Here is a 19,622-nt window from a genome sequence, read left to right on the forward strand (position 1 = left end):
GATGATTTTCTAGACCAATACATTGAGGAACCAACTAGAGAACAGGCGATCCTAGACTGGGCATTGTGCAATGAGAAAGGATTAATTAACAATCTTGTTGTGCGGGGTCCCTTAGCGATGAGCGACCATAACATGATAGAATTCCTCATTAAGATGGAGAGTGAAATAGTTGAATCCGAAACTAGGGTCCTGAATCTAAATAAAGGAAATTACGAAAGTATGAGGTGCAAGTTGGCTATGATAGATTGGGGAACTTTACTAAAAGGGATGACGGTGGATAGGCAATGGCTAATATTTAAAGAACATGTGCAGGAATTATGACAATTATTCATTCCTGTCTGGCGCAAAAATAAAACAGGAAAAGTGGCTCAACCGTGACTTAGAAAAGAAATTAGGGATAGTATTAGATCCAAAGAGGAGACATATAAAATTGCAAGAAAAAGTGACAAGCCTGAGGATTGGGAGCAGTTTAGAATTCAGCAAAAGAGGACAAAGAGATTGATTAAGAGTGGAAAAATAGAGTATGAGAGTAAACTAGCAGGGAACATAAAAACTGACTGTAAAAGCTTCTATAAATATGTCAAGAGAAAAAGATTAGTGAAGACAAATGTAGGTCCCTTACAGTCAGAAATGGGGGAAATTATAATGGGGAACAAAGAAATGGCAGAACAATTAAACACATACTTTGGTTCGGTCTTCACAAAGGAGGACACAAATAACCTGCCAGAAATGTTAGGGAACCAAGGGTCTAGTGAGAGGGAGGAACTGAAGGAAACCAGTATTAGTAAAAAAATAGTGCTAGGGAAATTAATGGGGCTAAAGGCTGACAAATGCCCAGGGCCTGATGATCTACATCCCAGAGTACTAAAGGAAGTGGCCCTGGAAATAGTGGATGCATTGGTGATCATCTTCCAAAATTCTGTAGACTCTGGAACAGTTCCTACAGATTGGAGGGTGGCAAATGTAACCCCACTATTTAAAAAAGGAGGGAAGAGAAAAAACAGGGAATTACAGACCAGTTAGCCTAACATTAGTAGTGGGGAAAATGCTAGAGTCGATTATAAAAGATGTGATAACAGAACACTTGGAGGGCATTAACGGGATTGGACAAAGTCAGCATGGGTTTCTGAAAGGGAAATCATGCTTAACAAATCTACTGGAGTTTTTTGAGGATGTAACTAGTAGAATAGATCGGGGAGATCCAGTGGATGTGGTGTATTTGGATTTTCAGAAGGCTTTTGATAAGGTCCCACACAAGAGGTTAGTGTGCAAAATTAAAGCACATGGAATTGGGGGGAATATACTGGCATGGATTGAGAATTGGTTGACAGATAGGAAACAGAGAGTAGGAATAAACGGGTCTTTTTCCGGGTGGCAGGCAGTGACTAGTGAGGTACCGCAGGGATCAGTGCTTGGGCCCCAGCTATTCACAATATATATCAATGATTTGGATGAGGGAACTAAATGTAACATTTCCAAGTTTGCAGATGACACAAAGCTGGGGTGGAATGTGAGCTGTGAGGAGGATGCAAAGAGGCTCCAATGTGATTTAGACAAGTTGGGTGAGTGGGCAAGAACATGGCAGATGCAGTATAATGTGGATAAATGTGAGGTTATCCACTTTGGATGTAAAAACAGAAAGGCAGATTATTATCTGAATGGTGATAGATTGGGACAAGGGGAGGTGCAATGAGACCTGGGTGTCCTTGTACACCAGTCGCTGAAAGCGAGCATTCAGGTGCAGCAAGCAGTTAGGAAGGCGAATGGTATGTTGGCCTTCATTGCAAGAGGATTTGAGTACAGGAGCAGGGATGTCTTACTGCAGTTATACAGGGCCTTGGTGAGACCACATCTGGAGTATTGTGTGCAGTTTTGGTCTCCTTATCTGAGGAAGGATGTCCTTGCCATGGAGGGAGTGCAACGAAGGTTTACCAGACTGATTCCTGGGACGGCAGGACTGACATATGAGGAGAGATTGGGTCGACTAGGTCTATATTCACTAGAGTTTAGAAGAATGAGAGGTGATCTCATCGAAACATATAAAATTCTAACAAGACTAGACAGACTAGATGTAGGGAGGATGTTCCCGATGGCTGGGGAGTCCAGAACCAGGGGTCACAGTCTCAGGATAACGGGGTATGCCATTTAGAACCAAGATGAGGAGAAATCTCTTCACTCAGAGGGTGGTGAACCTGTGGAATTCTCTACCACAGAAGACAGTGGAGGCAAAGTCATTAGATGTATTCAAGAAGGAGATAGATATATTTCTTAACGCTAAAGGGATCAAGGAATATGGGGAAAAAGCGGGAACAGGGTACTGAGTTGGATGATCAGCCATGATCATTTTGAATGGCGGAGCAGGCCCGAAGGGCCGAATGGCCTACTCTTGCTCCTATTTTCTATGTTTCCATGTTTCTAAGCCCTCTAAGAATTTTATACGTTTCAATGAGATCAGCTCTCATTTTTCTAAACTCCAGAGAATATAGGCCCATTATACTCAATCTCTCCCCTCATCCCAGGAATCAATCTAGTGATCCTTCATTGCACCCCCTCTAAGACAAGTATATCCTTCCTTAGGTAAGGAGACCAAAACTGTACATCGCACTCCAGATGTGGCCTCACCAGTGCCCTGATATAATTGCAGCAAGACCTCCAACCCCCTTGCAATAAAGGCCAACATACCATTTGTCTTCCTAATTGCTTGCTGCACCTGCATATTAACTTTCTGTGATTCATGTAAAAGGACACCCAAACCTCTCTGACTACTAACATTTCTTAGCCTCTCACCATTTAAAAATACATCGTTCACCTGACGAAGGGGGAAGCCTCCGAAAGCTTGTGAATTTAAAATAAAATTGCTGGACTATAACTTGGTGTTGTAAAATTGTTTACATTTAAAAATAAATTCTGCTTTTCTATTCTTCCTACCAAAGTGGATAATTTCACATTTCCCCACATTATACTCCATCTGTCACCTTCTCGTGCACTCGCTTAACCTGTTTATATCCCATTGCAGCCTCTTTGCATCCTCCTCACAACTTACTTTCCCACCTAGCTTTGTATCGTCAGATAACTTGGATACGTCGCACTCGGTCTCTTCATCTAAATCGTTGATATAGATTGTAAATAGCTGAGGCCCAAGCACTGATCCTTGCGACACCCCACTAGTTACAACCTGCCAACCCGAAAATGACCCGTTTTTCCTATTCTCTGTTTTCTGTCCGTTAATCAATCCTCAATCCATGCTAATATATTACCCCCGATCCCATGAGCCCTAATCCTGTGTAACAGTCTATGCAATAATCATGGGGGACTTTAATCTTCATATAGACTAGACAAATCAAATTGGCAAAGGCAGCCTGGAGGACGAATTCATGGAATGCATTTGAGACAGTTTCCTAAACAATATGTCGTGGATCCAACCAGGGAACAGGCTATTTTAGATCTTGTATTGTGTAATGAGACAGGGCAAATTAGTAATCTCACAGTAAAGGATCCTCTGGGGAAGAGTGATCATAATATGATAGAATTTCACATTGAGTTTGAGAGTGACATACTTAAGTCTGAAATAAGAGTCTTAAATTTAAATAAAGCCAATTACATAGGTATGAGGGGCGAGATGGCCAAAAGGTAGATTGGGAAATTAGATTAAAAGGTATGACTGTAGATAATGACAAACATTTAAAGAAATATTTCAACATTCTCAACGAATAAACATTCCATTGAGAAATAAAAACTCCACGGGAAAAGTGATTCGTCCGTGGCTAACTAAAGAAGTTAAGGATAGTATTAGATTAAAAGAAGTGGCCTATAAAGTTGCGAAGAAGTGTAGTAAGCCTGAGGATTGGGAGAGTTTTAGAAACCAGCAAAGGATGACCAAAAAATTGATAAAAAGGGAGAAAATAGAATATGAAAGTAAACTAGCAAGAAATATAAAAATGGATTTTATGAGCTTCTAAAAGTATGTAAAAAGGAAGAGAGTAGCAAAAGTAAATTGGGTCCCTTAGAGGCTGAGACAGGAACAATTATAATGGGGAATAAGGAAATGGCAGAGACGTTAAACAAATATTTTGTATCTGTCTTTACTGTAGAAGACACAAAAAGCATACCAAAAATTGTGAGGATCCAAAAGGCGAATGAGAGTGAGGAACTTAAAATAATTATTATCAGTAGAGAAAAAGTACTGGAGAAACAAAGGGACTAAAAGTCAAAAGTCCCCTGGACCTTATGGCCTACATTCGAGGGTTCTAAAAGAGGTGGCTGCAGAGATAGAGGATGCATTGGTTATGATTTTCGCCTAGTTATTCGATTCGCCAGGACACCGGTCCCAGCCCGGTGGCGCCCGTCCCAACGGAACAGCTCCCTCTTTCCCCAGTACTGGTGCCAGTGCCCCAAGAATTGAAACCCCTGCTTTCCACACCACTCTTTCAGCCATGCTTTTAACCATCTAATCTTTTTGTCCCTGTGCCAATTTGCACATGGCTCAGGTAGTAATCCAGAAATTATTACCTTTGAGATTCTGCTTTTTAATTTGGACCCTAGCACCTCAAACTCCCTCAGCAGAACCATATTCCTAGTTCTACCTATGTTGTTGGTTCCTACGTGGTCCACAACAACTGGATCCTCCCCCTCCTGCTTCAAGTTCTTCTCCAACCGCGAGGAGATGTCCTTAACCCTGGCACAGGCAGGCAACACAGCCTTCGGGACTTCCGGCCGCGGCTGCAGGGAACAGTATCTATCCCCTGACTATGCTATCCCCTAACGCTAACACATTTCTTTTCACTCCGCCACTTGAAAGGCCTCTTGTACCACAGTGTTATGGTCAGTTTGCCCTTTCTCCCTGCAGTCTTTGTTCTCATCTACACAGGTTGCAAGTAGCTCATATCTGTTGGACAAGGTCAAAGGCTGAGGCTCCTCCACCACTGCATCCTGGGTCCCCTTACCTGCCTGACTCGCAGTCACATCTTCCTGTCCCTGACCACTAACCAAATCTAAAGCAATGCCTAACTTAAGGGGCGTGACTGCCTCCTGGCCGAAAGGGCAGAATTTTAACTGTGAAAAACAGGTGGGTTGGGGGCGGGGTGGGATTAAAAATTGCAACAATTTCAGACCCATCTCCAACCCGCCCATTTCCTGTTTTCACCGGGGCAGGACGAGGGGCGTGCAACCAACCCGCTCCCAGGAGACCAACCCGCCTCCTGGGAGCGGGTTGGTCACTAAAACCTATCGAGGCTGCGGGTCTCCATTTTGAAAGGTTTTGCGATTTTAGCTTCAGGGGGCCGGGATTCCCAGGCTTTTCTTTCACCCCACGTGAGAGGAGGGTGAGAAGGCCCAAAATTGCAGGTAAGTGCCTTTCTGGCACAGCTTGTGGGCCCGGAGATGCAGGAGTGCTTCCCCCAGGCCCAACAAACCTACCTGCATTGAACCCCCCCCCCCGAACAATTGCAGACCACTACGATGCTCCCCGATCCCGATTTCCCTCCCCCTCGGTGACTAACCCCCAGTGACCGACACCCGATCCCTCCCCCCATGACTAACTCCTCTGATGACTGACTTCCCCCCACCCCACCAATGACTGACTCACTCCCCCCCTCGACCCCCATGCCCATCGGTGCCCACCCATGCCCCTCTCTCCCCCCCATCCATATAATCTAAGACTTACCTGAAGACTTACCTTTTCATATCCTCTTCCTTGCTCTGCTCCCGTCCGACTGAGGCCAGCCTGTCAATCAGGCCGGCCAGTCGGACGGCAAACTGACAATAAAAAAAGACGTCCTTACGTCAAAATCGTAAGAATGTCCGGGAAACCTGTACTTCCGGGTTTCCCATCCGGGATTCGACCCCCCTGCCCCCTTCCCGGCTCTGGGTCAAAATCCTGGCCAAAGTGCCTAGGTAACTCTCCCCTTCCCTGATACATCGCAATGTCTGCACCTCAGACAACTCTGAGCCGAAGTTCCTCAAGTTGCAGACGCTTACTGCAGATGTGGTTGCTTGGGATCACACTGCTTTCCACAAACTCCCACATGCTGCAGTTTCGGCACACCACCTGCTCTGCCATTTCTATCTAATTTTGTTTTATTTATTTACTAAAAATTTTTATGTAATTAATTCACTTGGTTTATTTTTAATTTTTAAAATTAATTAATTTAGTTTAAGCAATTAATTTAATAAAGTATTAGCAAGTTATAGGTTCCTAGTTTAAACCACTCCTCTAGCTTAGAGAGCAAAAAAAGTATTACTTACCAACTTGCTGTCCTCCTATGTCTCTCTTTCAAACTTCTGCCTGTGTTTGCATTGGTCTCAGCTTTATGTGTTCTGCTCTCAGTCGCTGGTCCCACTCCTTCTGCTCTCGGGCCTCCATTCTCACTCCTTTTATCCCCAATAACCACTAAAAACTAAAAACACTAACCAATGAACTAAATATTTATTGACTTACCCTTGGCGCTCCTCCTTGCCTTGTTTTGATTCCTTGTGCGACTCCCTTTATGCTCCGCTCAGTCTTAGTCTAGTTCTTTGGTTTAACACCTCTTTCTCCCTCTGCACCTAATTCCCTCACTCACCAAATTCCCAGTTGAATGGTAGCGCTTCACTCCGTTAGAGGTTCACTCTCTGTCTTTCCCAACCTCTGACAATCCCTGGGGAACTCCCTGCAAGTTACTTAGATATTGAGTAGTTAAAGGCACACTGCTCTGTGGGGAGCGGGGGTGTGCTTGAGAGTGGTCTGAGACATTGAACGTGAGAAAAATATCTGGAGCAAATACCTGGAAACATAGCACATACCTCTGAAGCTCAGTGCACCGCAGCTTCCCATTTTAATACACTGAAATATAATCGCCATTATCAATATTGATTTAATGATATCAAAATAATTGAAATAGTGCAGAGCTGGAGTAAGCAGTAGAATATAAGTTTATATTCTGGTCCCATACCACAAAAAATATATGCTTATGTAAAAGTGTGCAGGAAAGAAGAACAAGATTGATCCCAATCAAAAGGATTGAGCTATGAAAGATCAGGTATATTAGTGTACAAACATTTTTGTGGCATTAATCTGCCTATTGATTTAACGGAGGAATTTACTTTAATCGGGATAATGCCTCCATTAAAATAGCAGACGGGATTATTATAAAAACATATTAAGTATTCATATGCTAATATTGCAGACAGTAATTTAAAAGCCGTTTAAGCTTTACATTCTGATCAAAGGGCAGGTAAGGAGAAACCTCACTGAAGAATATATATATTAAATGGTATAAATCAGGTAATTCCAGATTATTACTTCAAAGTAGCCAGGAAAATGACACCAGAGGAGATAAATGGAAATTGGTGAAAAGCACATTTCGAACTGATATAAGAAAAAACGAGAGAGGTAATTGTTTGGAATAATCTGCCAAGCAAAGAAATAAAGGTGAAAACATGGGGGTTATTCAAATCTTGACATAAGTACAGTAATACTCGCAGTAATGAGATGTGACACTGCTTGCCTCAATTGATAATATGGAAACAGCGGATCTCCCATTCTACATTATAAATGATGGCAAGCTGTGAGTAAGTAATAAAGGTTTCCTCTCAACAACAACCTGCAATTCTAAAGTGCTCACCAGCAGGAAGACATCTCCAAGCACTGTCCGGATGCTGAGCAGAAGAGAAAAAAAAAGAAAACTGAAGAGAGTCAGGGTAAGGGGGTTGCAAAGGCACAGTCGAAGAGAAGGACTTTGAGGAGGGAGGTCGATGGAAAGGCAGAGGGAATTAAGCAGGAAGTTGCAGAGAACAAAAGCATAGAAAGTGAATGAATGAATGAATAGTTTTGGAGTGGGGGACAGGGAGTAGCCTAGTATGAGGAGCGGAGACATAAGACTGGAGGAGACCCAATACTGTTGATGCATAGGTGACCAAGGAGTGGCATTGAGGTGATCTCAGTTATGACCTGGATGTTTTTCGATTTTGATAATGTGTCTGATGGGGTAGAGAACACAGGGAAAGCTACAAAATAAGAACCAAACGAACCAATAGTATGGGGGAGTTGGTTAAAATGTCATTCTTTAACCTCTGTACCTGGATTCACATCTGCCGCATATTGGTATGATGGGAATCCATCATAGTGGATGCAAGCACACAGTACGAGACTGCCTAGAATTTTGCACAAGTTGCCAGTTTGATGTGGAGGGTATCACCAGGACGACTGGAATTGTGAATAGAAGCATCAGATTGAGGCAATAAAGGATTCTTTTCTGAGGCATATTGTTGTAACAGAGTGGAGGAGGTTTATCCTGTGGCTGACTTTGATAGTGCTTGATGCCGACAACAAGAACTTGCACAGTGCCCTTCATGGTTTCAGTAGGCGGTGTTTGGAAGTGGAAGTAGGCAGTATAGGTGGTGAAGCAGATGTGGGTTTGAAGTTCAGCCTGAGAGAAGAGCCAGGAAAAGAAAGAGCACTGTTTACTATGGTGCAAAGTTTCAACCAACAGCCAAACAGAGTGGCTTCAGTCACTGAGTGAAAAGTTTATTCTTGAAAAATAAATGAAGGAGTTTTACTCAGCAACTGTCCTTAGAGTGCTTGATGCTAACACTGAGTACAAAATATGAAAAATGTTACATTCACTCACCCTAATAATCACAAGAAATTCATACTTTTCTAATTGAAAAAAAATCTGTTTTGAAGAAAGTGATTTTGGATAAATTTGTGTTTGTGTGCAGCAGGTTCTTGAAGCTCCCCCAGAGCAGTCTCAAACCCAGTACTTTCACATAGCAGAGAGTGAAGAGGACGTCCAGGGCACTCAGGCAGCTGTGGCAGCTCTCCAAGACCTGCGGTACAACACAGAGAATGGTGAGTGAAGGAGTCTGATAGTGGGCGCATTTTGTTATGGCATTAATACCTTTTATATTGGACAAGCAGAGTGGTTAATTGGTTGTAAATTAGCTTGCTTTGTATCAATTCTGAGCTCATTTGGGTATTAGGATAATATAACTAGGAGTATGTTAATAAAGTAGCTATACATAGTGAGGGGTTCAGAGCATGTTGTTAAGGTAAAGCTGGAGCAGTTTATTAATGTCACCTGGGCCTTGGAAAATTTTCCTGATTTGAAATATATTCCCATATTAAAAATCTTGCGTAGGGCACATGCTTAGATCCATAGAAGTTTACAGCACAGAAGAAGTACATTTGGACCCTTGTGTCTCTGCTGGCTCTTTGCTAGAGCCATCCAAAATTGATCTCACTGCCCTGTTCTCTGCCCATAGCTCTGTACCTTTCTCTGCTTCAAACATGTATCCAATTTTCCCTTAAAAGTTACAATGGTCTTTGCCTCAACCACTCCCTCTAGCTCCAAAAGCCCTCTGCATAAAGAAATTCCTCCTAATCTCTTTCCGTGTTCTCTTAGTGACACCGGCTTCCCAACCAGAAAAAATTGTCTTTCTGTATTCTTTCTATTAAGACTCTTCATAACTGTTTCCACTGGCAGATGGGTCGGTGACCAGAGGACACAGATTTAGCATAATTGGCAAAAGAACCAGAAGGGAGATGGGAAATATTTTTACGCAGCGAGCTGATATAATCTGGAATGCACTGCCTGAAAGGGTGGTGGAAGCAGATTTAATAGTAACTTTCAAAAGGGAATTGTATATATACTTGAAAAGGTAAAATTTGCAGGGCTATGGGGAAAGAGATGGGGAATGGGACTAATTGGATAGCACTTTCAAAGAGTCAGCACTGAATGGTCTCCTTCTGTGCTGTAACATTCTATGATTCTATGATAATTTAAAAAAAACATTATTAAATCTTGCCCTAGCCTTCTTTGATCCAATGGAATTAGTGCCAGTATTTCAAATCTCTCCTCATAAATATAGTTTCACAATCCTGGAATCAACCTGGTGATTCGAAGCGCTGTGTTCTATAGCTTTAATGCCCTTTCTATAATGGAATACCAAAAACTGTCCATAGTATTCTAACTGTGGACTAACCACCGTTTTGTACGAATTTAGCAGTACTTTTTTTATTCTTGTACTCTACGCCCCTATTCATAAAATGCCACTGGTCTTTTTTATGGCTTTACCCTACCTGTGCATGCACTTTCAGGGAATTATGTATTTCAGTCCCCAAACTTAATTTCCTGGTCATGTTTTTCTGTCAACACTTACCATTTTAAGTTGCTATGTCAACATTTCCCATTCAATTTTGTCACAGTGTAGTTGTAGGCTCTGACCACTAGATGGATGAGTTTCTAAAATTTCTGTCCAAACTCCATTGTCATCTTGTTATTTAAAAAAAAAAGTGATATTCACTAAGTTTGTGTAAGACTATGGGCAGTTTACTATTTTTATATAAAATCATAAAATGCTGTAAATACATAACATTTGAAAGCTTACCCTAACTTCAGTGATAAAAGGTTATCAGATGCTATGTGATGTGCTGATTCTGTAAATAAAATCCTCCCAGATATTATACTTGGCAATTAAAAGTTGACTCAATGGTTCAGTGAGCAGAGACGTCTTGCACTAAGCCACGAAGACCAGAAGAACCCACGTGTGATTGCTGGTCTGTGCCAAGTTAGCTGATTTCAGCTGCAGGCAGCAGCTGGGGGCACTACTGTTGGCCTGAGTGCCATAGAGCTAGAGAGGGAAAAATGAGCCAGAGTTCCAGCTCCTGATCGCTATCCAGTGACTCATGTGTGGATGTTGGGTAAGGACAGAGTCGGGCTCGGCTGTGATGCCTTCTATGATTGAGTGGCCAGGAGGTGTTCGCTGTCTAGGTTCACACATGCCAAATAGTATTTGAGCACTGTTGATGCCTGTGGAAATGTGCCCAGCAATGAATCCATGCTGTCTGGAGACGAAGGGGAAGAAATAAGGAAAAAACACATTACTGATTTTATATCTGCTGATTCTTAATTCTTAGGGGATAGGATGGATTCGACAGCTGTGAACATTCTTCAGCAGATCATCGGTTTAGCTCCAGAGCACCATGACGGTGCGGTTGCTTCTGTGGTTACCATGGCACCTGGCACATTAACAGTTGTGGAACAAGTAAGATTTCCATTTTTTTTATGTGGAATTAACTCTTGCAGCACTATAGTGCCAAATGTAAAGCTCATTCCACTCTGCTTCAATCTCAGAAGAGTACTTCTGCTGCATGAATGTGGTATTTCCATTTCACACACTAATGGTTCTTCAGTTAGTCCTGTATTAACGGCAGTTTTGAGCTGTGGACACGCACCCACTGGGAACTGAGATGCAACTGCCCCAGATCATAGCTAGCAGAAATGTCTTTTCATCATTCTGGGCTGGATTGGAGCCCAGGTTCTGTAGGTGAATGTTCTATCTCACTGTGCCACCCAGTCATAGTTTCCAAAGTTAGGGTAGCAATGTACTATATGCCTTCACGGCTGTAAACTCCCTCTCCCACTACAACATGCGCACACACACATATGTGTGTGCAATCACAAGAGGTTATAAAGTGGCGATGAGATGTTTCCCTTTATCAAGGTGTGAGCCTTGGCTCAGTGGTTGCCACTGAGTCAGTAGGTTGTGGGTTCAAGTGGGAGAGTGGGATTAGATTATGTGGCTCGTGGAGAAAAATGTCACAGACTCAATGGACCGAATGGCTTGTTTCTATGCTGTAACATTGTACGATCACTTTATTTGCACATTACAACCAAAGGATAAACAGGTGCAGCAACAGAGTGGGAGAGTCTCTAATGGCGTGAGCCCAGAATTATAGTTTGCAGTGCTTCTGACCCGATGTCTAAAGATGTTTACTGGTGGCAAGTAGTATGAAGCTGGAGCAACAGCAGTAGGAGAGAAGTGTCATTTACACTCAGTAGCGCTTTCCTGCACTGGGCTTGGTGCAAAATTGCTTCTGCCTTGAGATGTGAATTGAGGCTCTGCAAGCAGCTTGGGACTTGGGACCAACTCACCTTCCAAGTAGAGAATTAAAAATACAAGATGGAACTTGCAGCAAAAGTGAACCAGATGGTTGCAGATTCAGTCCAATTTAAGAAATCCTGCACCATATGGAAGTCTCTAACTCCTGTTCCTGGGAGACCACCACATCCCAGTGCCATTTTAATAATCCTCGTTTTCAAGCTAATATCTAATTTCTTCTGAAACGTGCTTATTGACTCTGCTTCTACCATGGCCTGTGCCAGAGAATTCCACATTCTAATCACCGTCTAAACAAATTTTTTCGAACTTCTTTTATATTCTTTTTGTGATTATCTTAAATTTGTCACCTCTCATTTCTATCTCGCTGACCAATGAAAATAATCTATCACTATTTACCTATCATAACCCTTCAAGATCTTGAAGACTTCTATCTGGTCACCCCTTAACCCTCATTCCCTCACCCCTAGTAGCATCCTACTGAATCTACACTGAATCTTTTCCATTGCTTTTACATTCTTTCTATAATGGGGTGCCCAAAACTGCACAATATACTCCAACTGCGGCCTAACAAAGGTCTTGTACAAATTCAACATTACCTCTTTGCTTTTGTATTCTTTGCCTCTGGGTAACAAAACCAAGGATTCAAATTGCCTTTTATTCTGACCTTTTCTAATTTGCCTCTGCCACCTTTTAATGACTTCTGTGTGCATACCAAGATCTCTCTGCACACCAAGATCTCTCTGCATCCCTACTCCATTTAAGATCTTACCATTCATGGTATATTTCCTTTCCCTATTCTTACTTCCAAAATATATTCCCATACATTTTTCAACATTCAACTACAACTGCCCATCATGCTATAGCCTGTCTGTAGCCTCCTCCGTCTTTCACAATTCTTATCATAATTTGTCATGTCGATACCAATTTGGTATCAACAGCAAATTTTGATATTGTTCTCTTAATTCCTAAGTCAAGATCATATTTACTTGCTCTTATATTTACTATAGTAAATATAAGAGTGAACTCAACACAGACCCCCGCCCCCGAGGAAAACCACTCGCCACATATTTCCAGTCCAAGAAATTCCTTTTGTCCCTACTCTTTGCTTTATGCCTCCAACCATCTCTCTTCATGTGGATACATTTCTATTAATTCATCTTTGTGGTTCTTTATCAAATGCTTTTCGAAAATCCATATAAACCACATCCACTGTATTTATCTTCAATCATTTTATAAGGTTGTCAAGTATGCTTACTGGCCCTGGTCAACTTATGTTTTCCCAAGTGCTTAATAATTTCATCATATATATAATAGGCTCTAGATGGACGAATTTCCTCCCCTCCCTGCCTGTTTGTAAGTCAGGTAGAATGTAGTTAAAGTCTGCTAGAATCATAGAATGGTTACAGCACAGAAGGAGGCCATTCGGCCCATCGAGCCTGTGCCAGCTCCTGTAAGAGCAGTCCAGTTAGTCCCATTCCCCTGTTCTTTCCTCGTAGCCCTGCAAATTTTTTTTGCTGTACCTGATACAACAAAGGCTATGGGCCCCGACAGCATCTCGGCTGTGGTGTTGAAGACTTGTGCTCCAGAACTAGCTGCATCTCTAGCCAAGCAGTTCCAGTACAGCTACAACATTGGCATCTACCCGACAAAGTGGAAAGTTGGCCAGGTATGTCCTGTCCACAAGAAGCAGGACATATCTAATCCGGCCAATTACCGCCCCATCAGTCTACTGTCAGTCATCAGCAAAGTGATGGAAGGTGTCGTCGACAGTGCTATCAAGCAGCACTTACTCACCAATAACCTGCTTATCGATGCTCAGTTTGGGTTCCGCCAGGACCATTCGGCTCCAGACCTCATTACAGCCTAGGTCCAAATATGGACAAAAGAGCTGAATTCCAGAGGTGAGATGAGAGTGACTGCCCTTGACATCAAGGCAGCATTTGACCGAGTGTGGCACCAAGGAACCCGAGTAAAATTGAAGTCAATGGGAATCAGGGGGAAACTCTCCAGTGGCTGGAGTCATACCTAGCACAAAGGAAGATGGTAGTGGTTGTTGGAAGCCAATCACCTCAGCCCCAGGACATCGCTGTAGGGGTTCGTCAGGGCAGTGTCCTAGGGCCAACCATCTTCAGCTGCTTCATCTATGACCTTCCCTCCATCATAGGGTCAGAAGTGGGGATGTACACCCTCCACCACTGGCGCATCATGGCTGCAGGGTGTACCATCTACAAGATGCACTGCAGCAACTTGCCAAGGCTTCTTCATCAGCACCTCCCAAAGCCACAACCTCTACCGCCTAGAAGGACAAGGGCAGCAGACGCATGGGAACTCCACCGCCTGCACATTCCCCTCCAAGTCACACACCATTCGGAATTGGAAATATATCACTGTTCCTTCATCATTGCTGGGTCAAAATCCTAGAACTCCCTACCTAACAGCACTGTGGGAGAACCTTCACCAAACGGACTGCAGCGGTTCAAGAACGTGGCTCACCACCATCTTCTCAAGGGCAATTAGGGATGGGTAATAAATGCGGGCCTTGCCAGCGATGCCTACATCCCATGAATGAGTTTTTTTTAAAAAAAAACCTGACCTGACCGGAACTCACCTGTATTTCTGAGTTCTGGTCAATTGCCACTGATCTCCAGTACAGGAATGGCCCTTGGCAGGGACTTGCACTTGGAAAGGGGGAGGGAAGCAAATGGAGGCTGCGGGCCTCCAGCGTTAAAATGGGGAATTGGCGGGAACAGAGCAGGAAAAGGAGCCGCTCCATTTTAACTGCTCCCACCCGCCTTTCCCGACAATCAGGTTCCCTGAAAAGAGGTGGACAGCACAGATATTACTTGCCTTGTCTTCGGCAGCCTCCAGCAGTCCCTTCAATGACTGCTGGCTAGACCCTGAAAAACTAGTTGGAGTTTACACAATGCAAGCTCCACTTAGTATTTTACCAATTTCAGATCAGGTCCTAAAACAGGCGTTAGTTCGCTGATTAGCATATGCAAGGGAGCTGATGCCCGTTTCGGGCAGGCTCCTGGAATGCCTAAATACCACCGATCAAATTTTGCATTTAGCGCACTTCATGGGTTGATCCAGCGCGTAATGTAACGCCCTGAAATTGGTAGGTTTTGCACCTGTTTTATGCCCATAAAGCGGGCAAGATGCACACCAATTTCTCCCCCATTGTCTCTAATTAATAGCAATATCCTTCCTTCCTTCCCTATCCCTTCTGAAAAATCCTGTTCGGCACATTACTTGGCTGTTCAATTTTAGGGAGATGGACTATCTATTACAATATTTTTGCTCAGCTTTAGCTGCTCCTAGGTCAATGCATGGAGTCCTGTTGTCCTGGGACTCTTGTGGCTTCAATCTGTTGTCTTGGGGGTCTCATGCCTTCACGCTTGTAGTTTCATGCTGCTGTTGCTTATGTTGCTATTGTTAGTCAGAAGATTTTTTTAAAAAATCATCTTTGGTATCAACAATTATAGCAACCAGGTGTTCAAACACAAAAAGAGAACAACTCCTGCTCCGGTGCATGTTTGATGTGTTGATACAGTCTCTCCTAATATTACTTCATCCGCAATTTAATCACTTCAACCCATCAATTTATTATTAGCAATGCTGCTGTTTTAAATTGGACAGACCTTATCTTATCGAGCAGCCTACGCTTACAGTCTATTATTTATGCATTTCTGTTTATTATGGAATGTGTGCTCAGCAATGTAATCTACCCCATGATGTTGCAAAGCAAGTCTTGACCGAACTCTAAATTTTTTGCCATCAAAAAAAATGTACCACGATGCTAAATTATTTAATAAGCTTGGCTTGTGTTACTAATCTGTTCCATCTCTGGCAGATGTACTGTGCAGTTTGTGCTATATGCAAAGGTATTGCTCCTTTAGAAATCTACTTATAACCACCAAACCACCTGCTAGATAGATGAAAAACACAAACAGAGGGATAGAGAGAGAATAAAGATGAAAAGAGGGAATACCGCAGATACACACAGGCTCAGAGAGAGGGAGAACTATTAATACAGGGACACAGAATTATAGATACACACGGGAACAGAGCGAGAGAGAACCACAGTTACACATGGATAGAGCAAGACCACAATTACACACCAATAGAGAGAAAGCCACACGTACATACAGGAACAGAGAGAAAGGGAGCCACAGATAAATGCAGAGTCAAAGAGCGAGAGAAAACCACATTTATACAAAGGGACAGAGAGAGGGAACCACAGATATGTACGGACAAAAAGGGAGGAGGCCACAATTGCTTACAGGAACAAAAAGAGAGGGAGCCACAATTACAGACAGGAAGAAAAAGAGAATGAGCCGCAATTATAGACAGGAAGAAAAATAGAGGGAGGCACAATTACTGACAGGAACAAAAAGAGAGGGCGCCACATACACAAACGGATAGAGAGGGAGAGAACCACAGTTACATACAGGAACAAAGAGAAAGAACTACAGAAATAGAGTCACAGTGAAAGAGGTGACCACAGATTCACACACACAGGAGGAGCTACATATACACACGTGCGGAGAGAGAGAGAGCATCACAGATACACGCAGGCAGAGAGAGAGCGCCACAGATACAGGTGGAGAGCACGAGAGAGAAACCAGCTTTAATGCAGTGACACAGAACTATAGCTACACACTTGGGGAAAGAGAGAAAATCACATAAAAAGGGAGAGAGAGAACCATAGATATGCATGAGAGCTTAGAGAGAACCACAAATACCACCTAGGAGAAGAGAGAGTTAGCCATCGATGTACAGAGAGGAAACCGCAGATACAGGGGAAGAGAGAGAATCACAGACATACCATGAGAACACAGATAGAAATTGAGAAAGAAAAAGAACCACTAATACAGGAACAGAAATAGGGAACTACAGATTTTCACAGAACAGAAAGAAAAAGAGCTACATATGCTCAGACAAAGGGAGAGAGAACAAGATCACAGATACACACTTGAGAACACAGATACACACTTGAGGCCACAGGTATACACTTGAGAACTATAAGAGAGAGCCACATATGGATGCTGACCCCATGCCTACAGATGACGTTATAGAGAGACAGCATGTAGATGAGAAACAGAAAGAGATCCTTGGGGAACTCCGAAGGTGACCATTCTAGGCTGGGAGGAGAGGCTTTTGCTGACTGTGTTGGGACAGGTAGGAGTAGAAACACGCAAAGGCAGTCCCACAGAGCTGACCCACATGGGAGGCAATGGAGGGGGATGACGTGATAGACAGTGTTGAATGTTACGGAGAGGATGAGCAGAACAAGATGTTGAATTTGAACAAAGACATGGATTAGGCCAGGGTTGGAGTATTGCAAGCAGTCTAGGTACCCCAATATAGGAAGGACATTAAAGCCTTGAAAAGAGGACAGTGAAGATTTATTAGAGTGGTACCAAGAATGAGAAGCTATAAATATGAATGAAGGCTCAAAAATGGGCCTTTTTCACTCAGATTGTGATGATTAAGGAAGATCTTTTAGAGCTTTTCAAGGTTATAAAAGGTTTTGAGAGGGTAAATAGTGAAAGATTGTTTCTGCTGGTTGGTGAATCAATATCAGAACATGGAATGCTTTACCACAATTGCCTATTGAGGTAGAGGATATGACCTCATTTAAAAAGGAATAAAAAAAACAGGTGAGGACAGGGAAATGGGTGAGGTCCAGTTAAAGTGAAAACAATGCAATAGCCTGAATGACCTCCTTCTATTCTGTGAATTTGAGATTTTGTGAAGAAGGGTTGGTATGTTGCAGGCACAGAGAATATTGGTGACTTTGAGAATTGTGTGTGCTGTGCCCTGGGAGCATGTGCCCAGGTTGAAAACTGAACGGAAGGGATTTGAATTATGAGTTGTGGGAAAGGTGGGCACAAAGTGGGAACCAAGAAGTTGAATAAAGGGAAGGAAGATTATATATTTTTATTCGTTCATGGGATGTGGGCGTCGCTGGCGAGGCTGGCATTTATTGCCCATCCCTAATTGCCCTTGAGAAGGTGGTGATGAGCCCCCTTCTTGAACCGCTGCAGTCCGTGTGGTGAAGGTTCTCCCACTGTGCTGTTAGGAAGGGAGTTCCAGGATTTTGACCCAGCAACGATGAGGGAATGGCGGTATATTTCCAAGTCGGGATGGTGTGAGACTTGGAGGGGAACGTGCAGGTGGTTTTGTTCCCATGTACCTGCTGTTCTTGTCCTTCTAGGTGGTAGAGTTCGGGGGTTTGGGAGGTGCTGTCGAAGAAGCCTTGGCAAGTTGCTGCAGTGCATCCTGTGGATGGTACACACTGCAACCACTGTGCGCCGGTGATGAAGGGAGTGAGTATTTAGGGTGGTGGATGGGGTGCCAATCAAGCGGGCTGATTTGTCCTGGATGGTGTCGAGCTTCTTGAGTATTGTTGGAGCTGCACTCATCCAGGCAAGTGGAGAGTATTCCATCACACTCCTGACTTGTGCCTTGTAGATGGTGAAAAGGCTTTGGGGAGTCCGGAGGTGAGTCACTTGCCGCAGAATACCCAGCCACTGACCTGCTCTCGTAGCCACAGTATTTATATGGCTGGTCCAATTAAGTTTCTGGTCAATGGTGACCCCCAGGATGTTAATGGTGGGGGATTCGGCGATGGTAATGCCGTTGAATGTCAAGGGGAGGTGGTTAGACTCTCTTGTTGGAGATGGTCATTGCCTGGCACTTGTCTGGCGCGAATGTTACTTGCCACTTATCAGCCCAACCCTGGATGTTGTCCAGGTCTTGCTGCATGCGGGCATGGACTGCTTCATTATTTGATGAAGCAGCTGAAGATGATTGGGCCTAGGACACTGCCCTGAGGAACTCCTGCAGCAATGTCCTGGGGCTGAGATGATTGGCCTCCAACAACCACTACCATCTTCCTTTGTGCTAGGTATGACTCCAGCCACTGGAGAGTTTTCCCCCGATTCCCATTGACTTCAATTTTACCAGGGTTCCTTGGTGCCGCACTCAGTCAAATGCTGCCTTGATGTCAAGGGCAGTCACTCTCACCTCACTCTGGAATTCAGCTCTTTTGTCCATGTTTGGACCAAGGCTGTATTGAGGTCTGGAGCCGAGTGGTCCTGGCGGAACCCAAACTGAGCATCGGTGAGCAGGTTATTGGTGAGTAAGTGCCGCTTGAAAGCACTGTCGACGACACCTTCCATCACTTTGCTGATTGAGAGTGGACTGATGGGGTGGTAATTGGCCGGATTGGATTTGTCCTGCTTTTTGTGCACAGGACATACCTGGGCAATTTTCCACATTGTCAGGTAGATGCCAGTGTTGTAGCTGTACTGGAACAGTTTGGCTAGAGGTGCTGCTAGTTCTGGAGCTCAAGTCTTCAGCACTACAGCCGGGATGTTGTTGGGGCCCATAGCCTTTGCTTTATCCAGTGCACTCAGCCGTTTCTTGATATCACGTGAAGTGAATCGAATTGGCTGAAGATTGGCTTCTGTGATGGTGGGGATATCAGGAGAAGGCCGAGATGGATCATCCAATTGGCACTTCTGGCTGAAGATGGTTGCAAACGCTTCAGCCTTGCCTTTTGCACTCACGTGCTGGACTCCGCCATCATTGAGGATGGGGATGTTTGCAGAGCCTCCTCCTTCTGTTAGTTGTTTAATTGTCCACCACCGTTCACGACTGGATGTGGCAGGACTGCAGAGCTTTGATCTGATCCGTTGGTTGTGGAATCGCTTAGCTCTGTCAATAGCATGTTG

The 19,622-nt window shown here is 43.7% G+C and overlaps 1 protein-coding gene across 6 annotated transcripts in view; it reads left to right on the top strand.

The window, feature by feature from the left end:
• The window catches only part of LOC137311309 (zinc finger protein ZFAT-like), a 109,187-nt gene that overhangs the window by 81,017 nt on the left and 8,548 nt on the right, over window positions 1-19,622 (top strand). For 4 of the 6 annotated variants that reach the window (XM_067978607.1, XM_067978623.1, XM_067978601.1 and 1 more), the window contains exons 14-15: window positions 8,698-8,827; window positions 10,895-11,022. In XM_067978607.1, coding sequence (XP_067834708.1) covers window positions 8,698-8,827; window positions 10,895-11,022 — 258 coding nt within the window. The remainder of the gene's footprint in view (window positions 1-8,697; window positions 8,828-10,894; window positions 11,023-19,622) is intronic. The other 2 variants (XM_067978615.1, XM_067978605.1) reach the window with 1 other exon arrangement.

The sequence above is a fragment of the Heptranchias perlo genome, chromosome 3 (genome assembly GCF_035084215.1).
Source record: "Heptranchias perlo isolate sHepPer1 chromosome 3, sHepPer1.hap1, whole genome shotgun sequence".
Classification (NCBI taxonomy): domain Eukaryota; kingdom Metazoa; phylum Chordata; class Chondrichthyes; order Hexanchiformes; family Hexanchidae; genus Heptranchias; species Heptranchias perlo.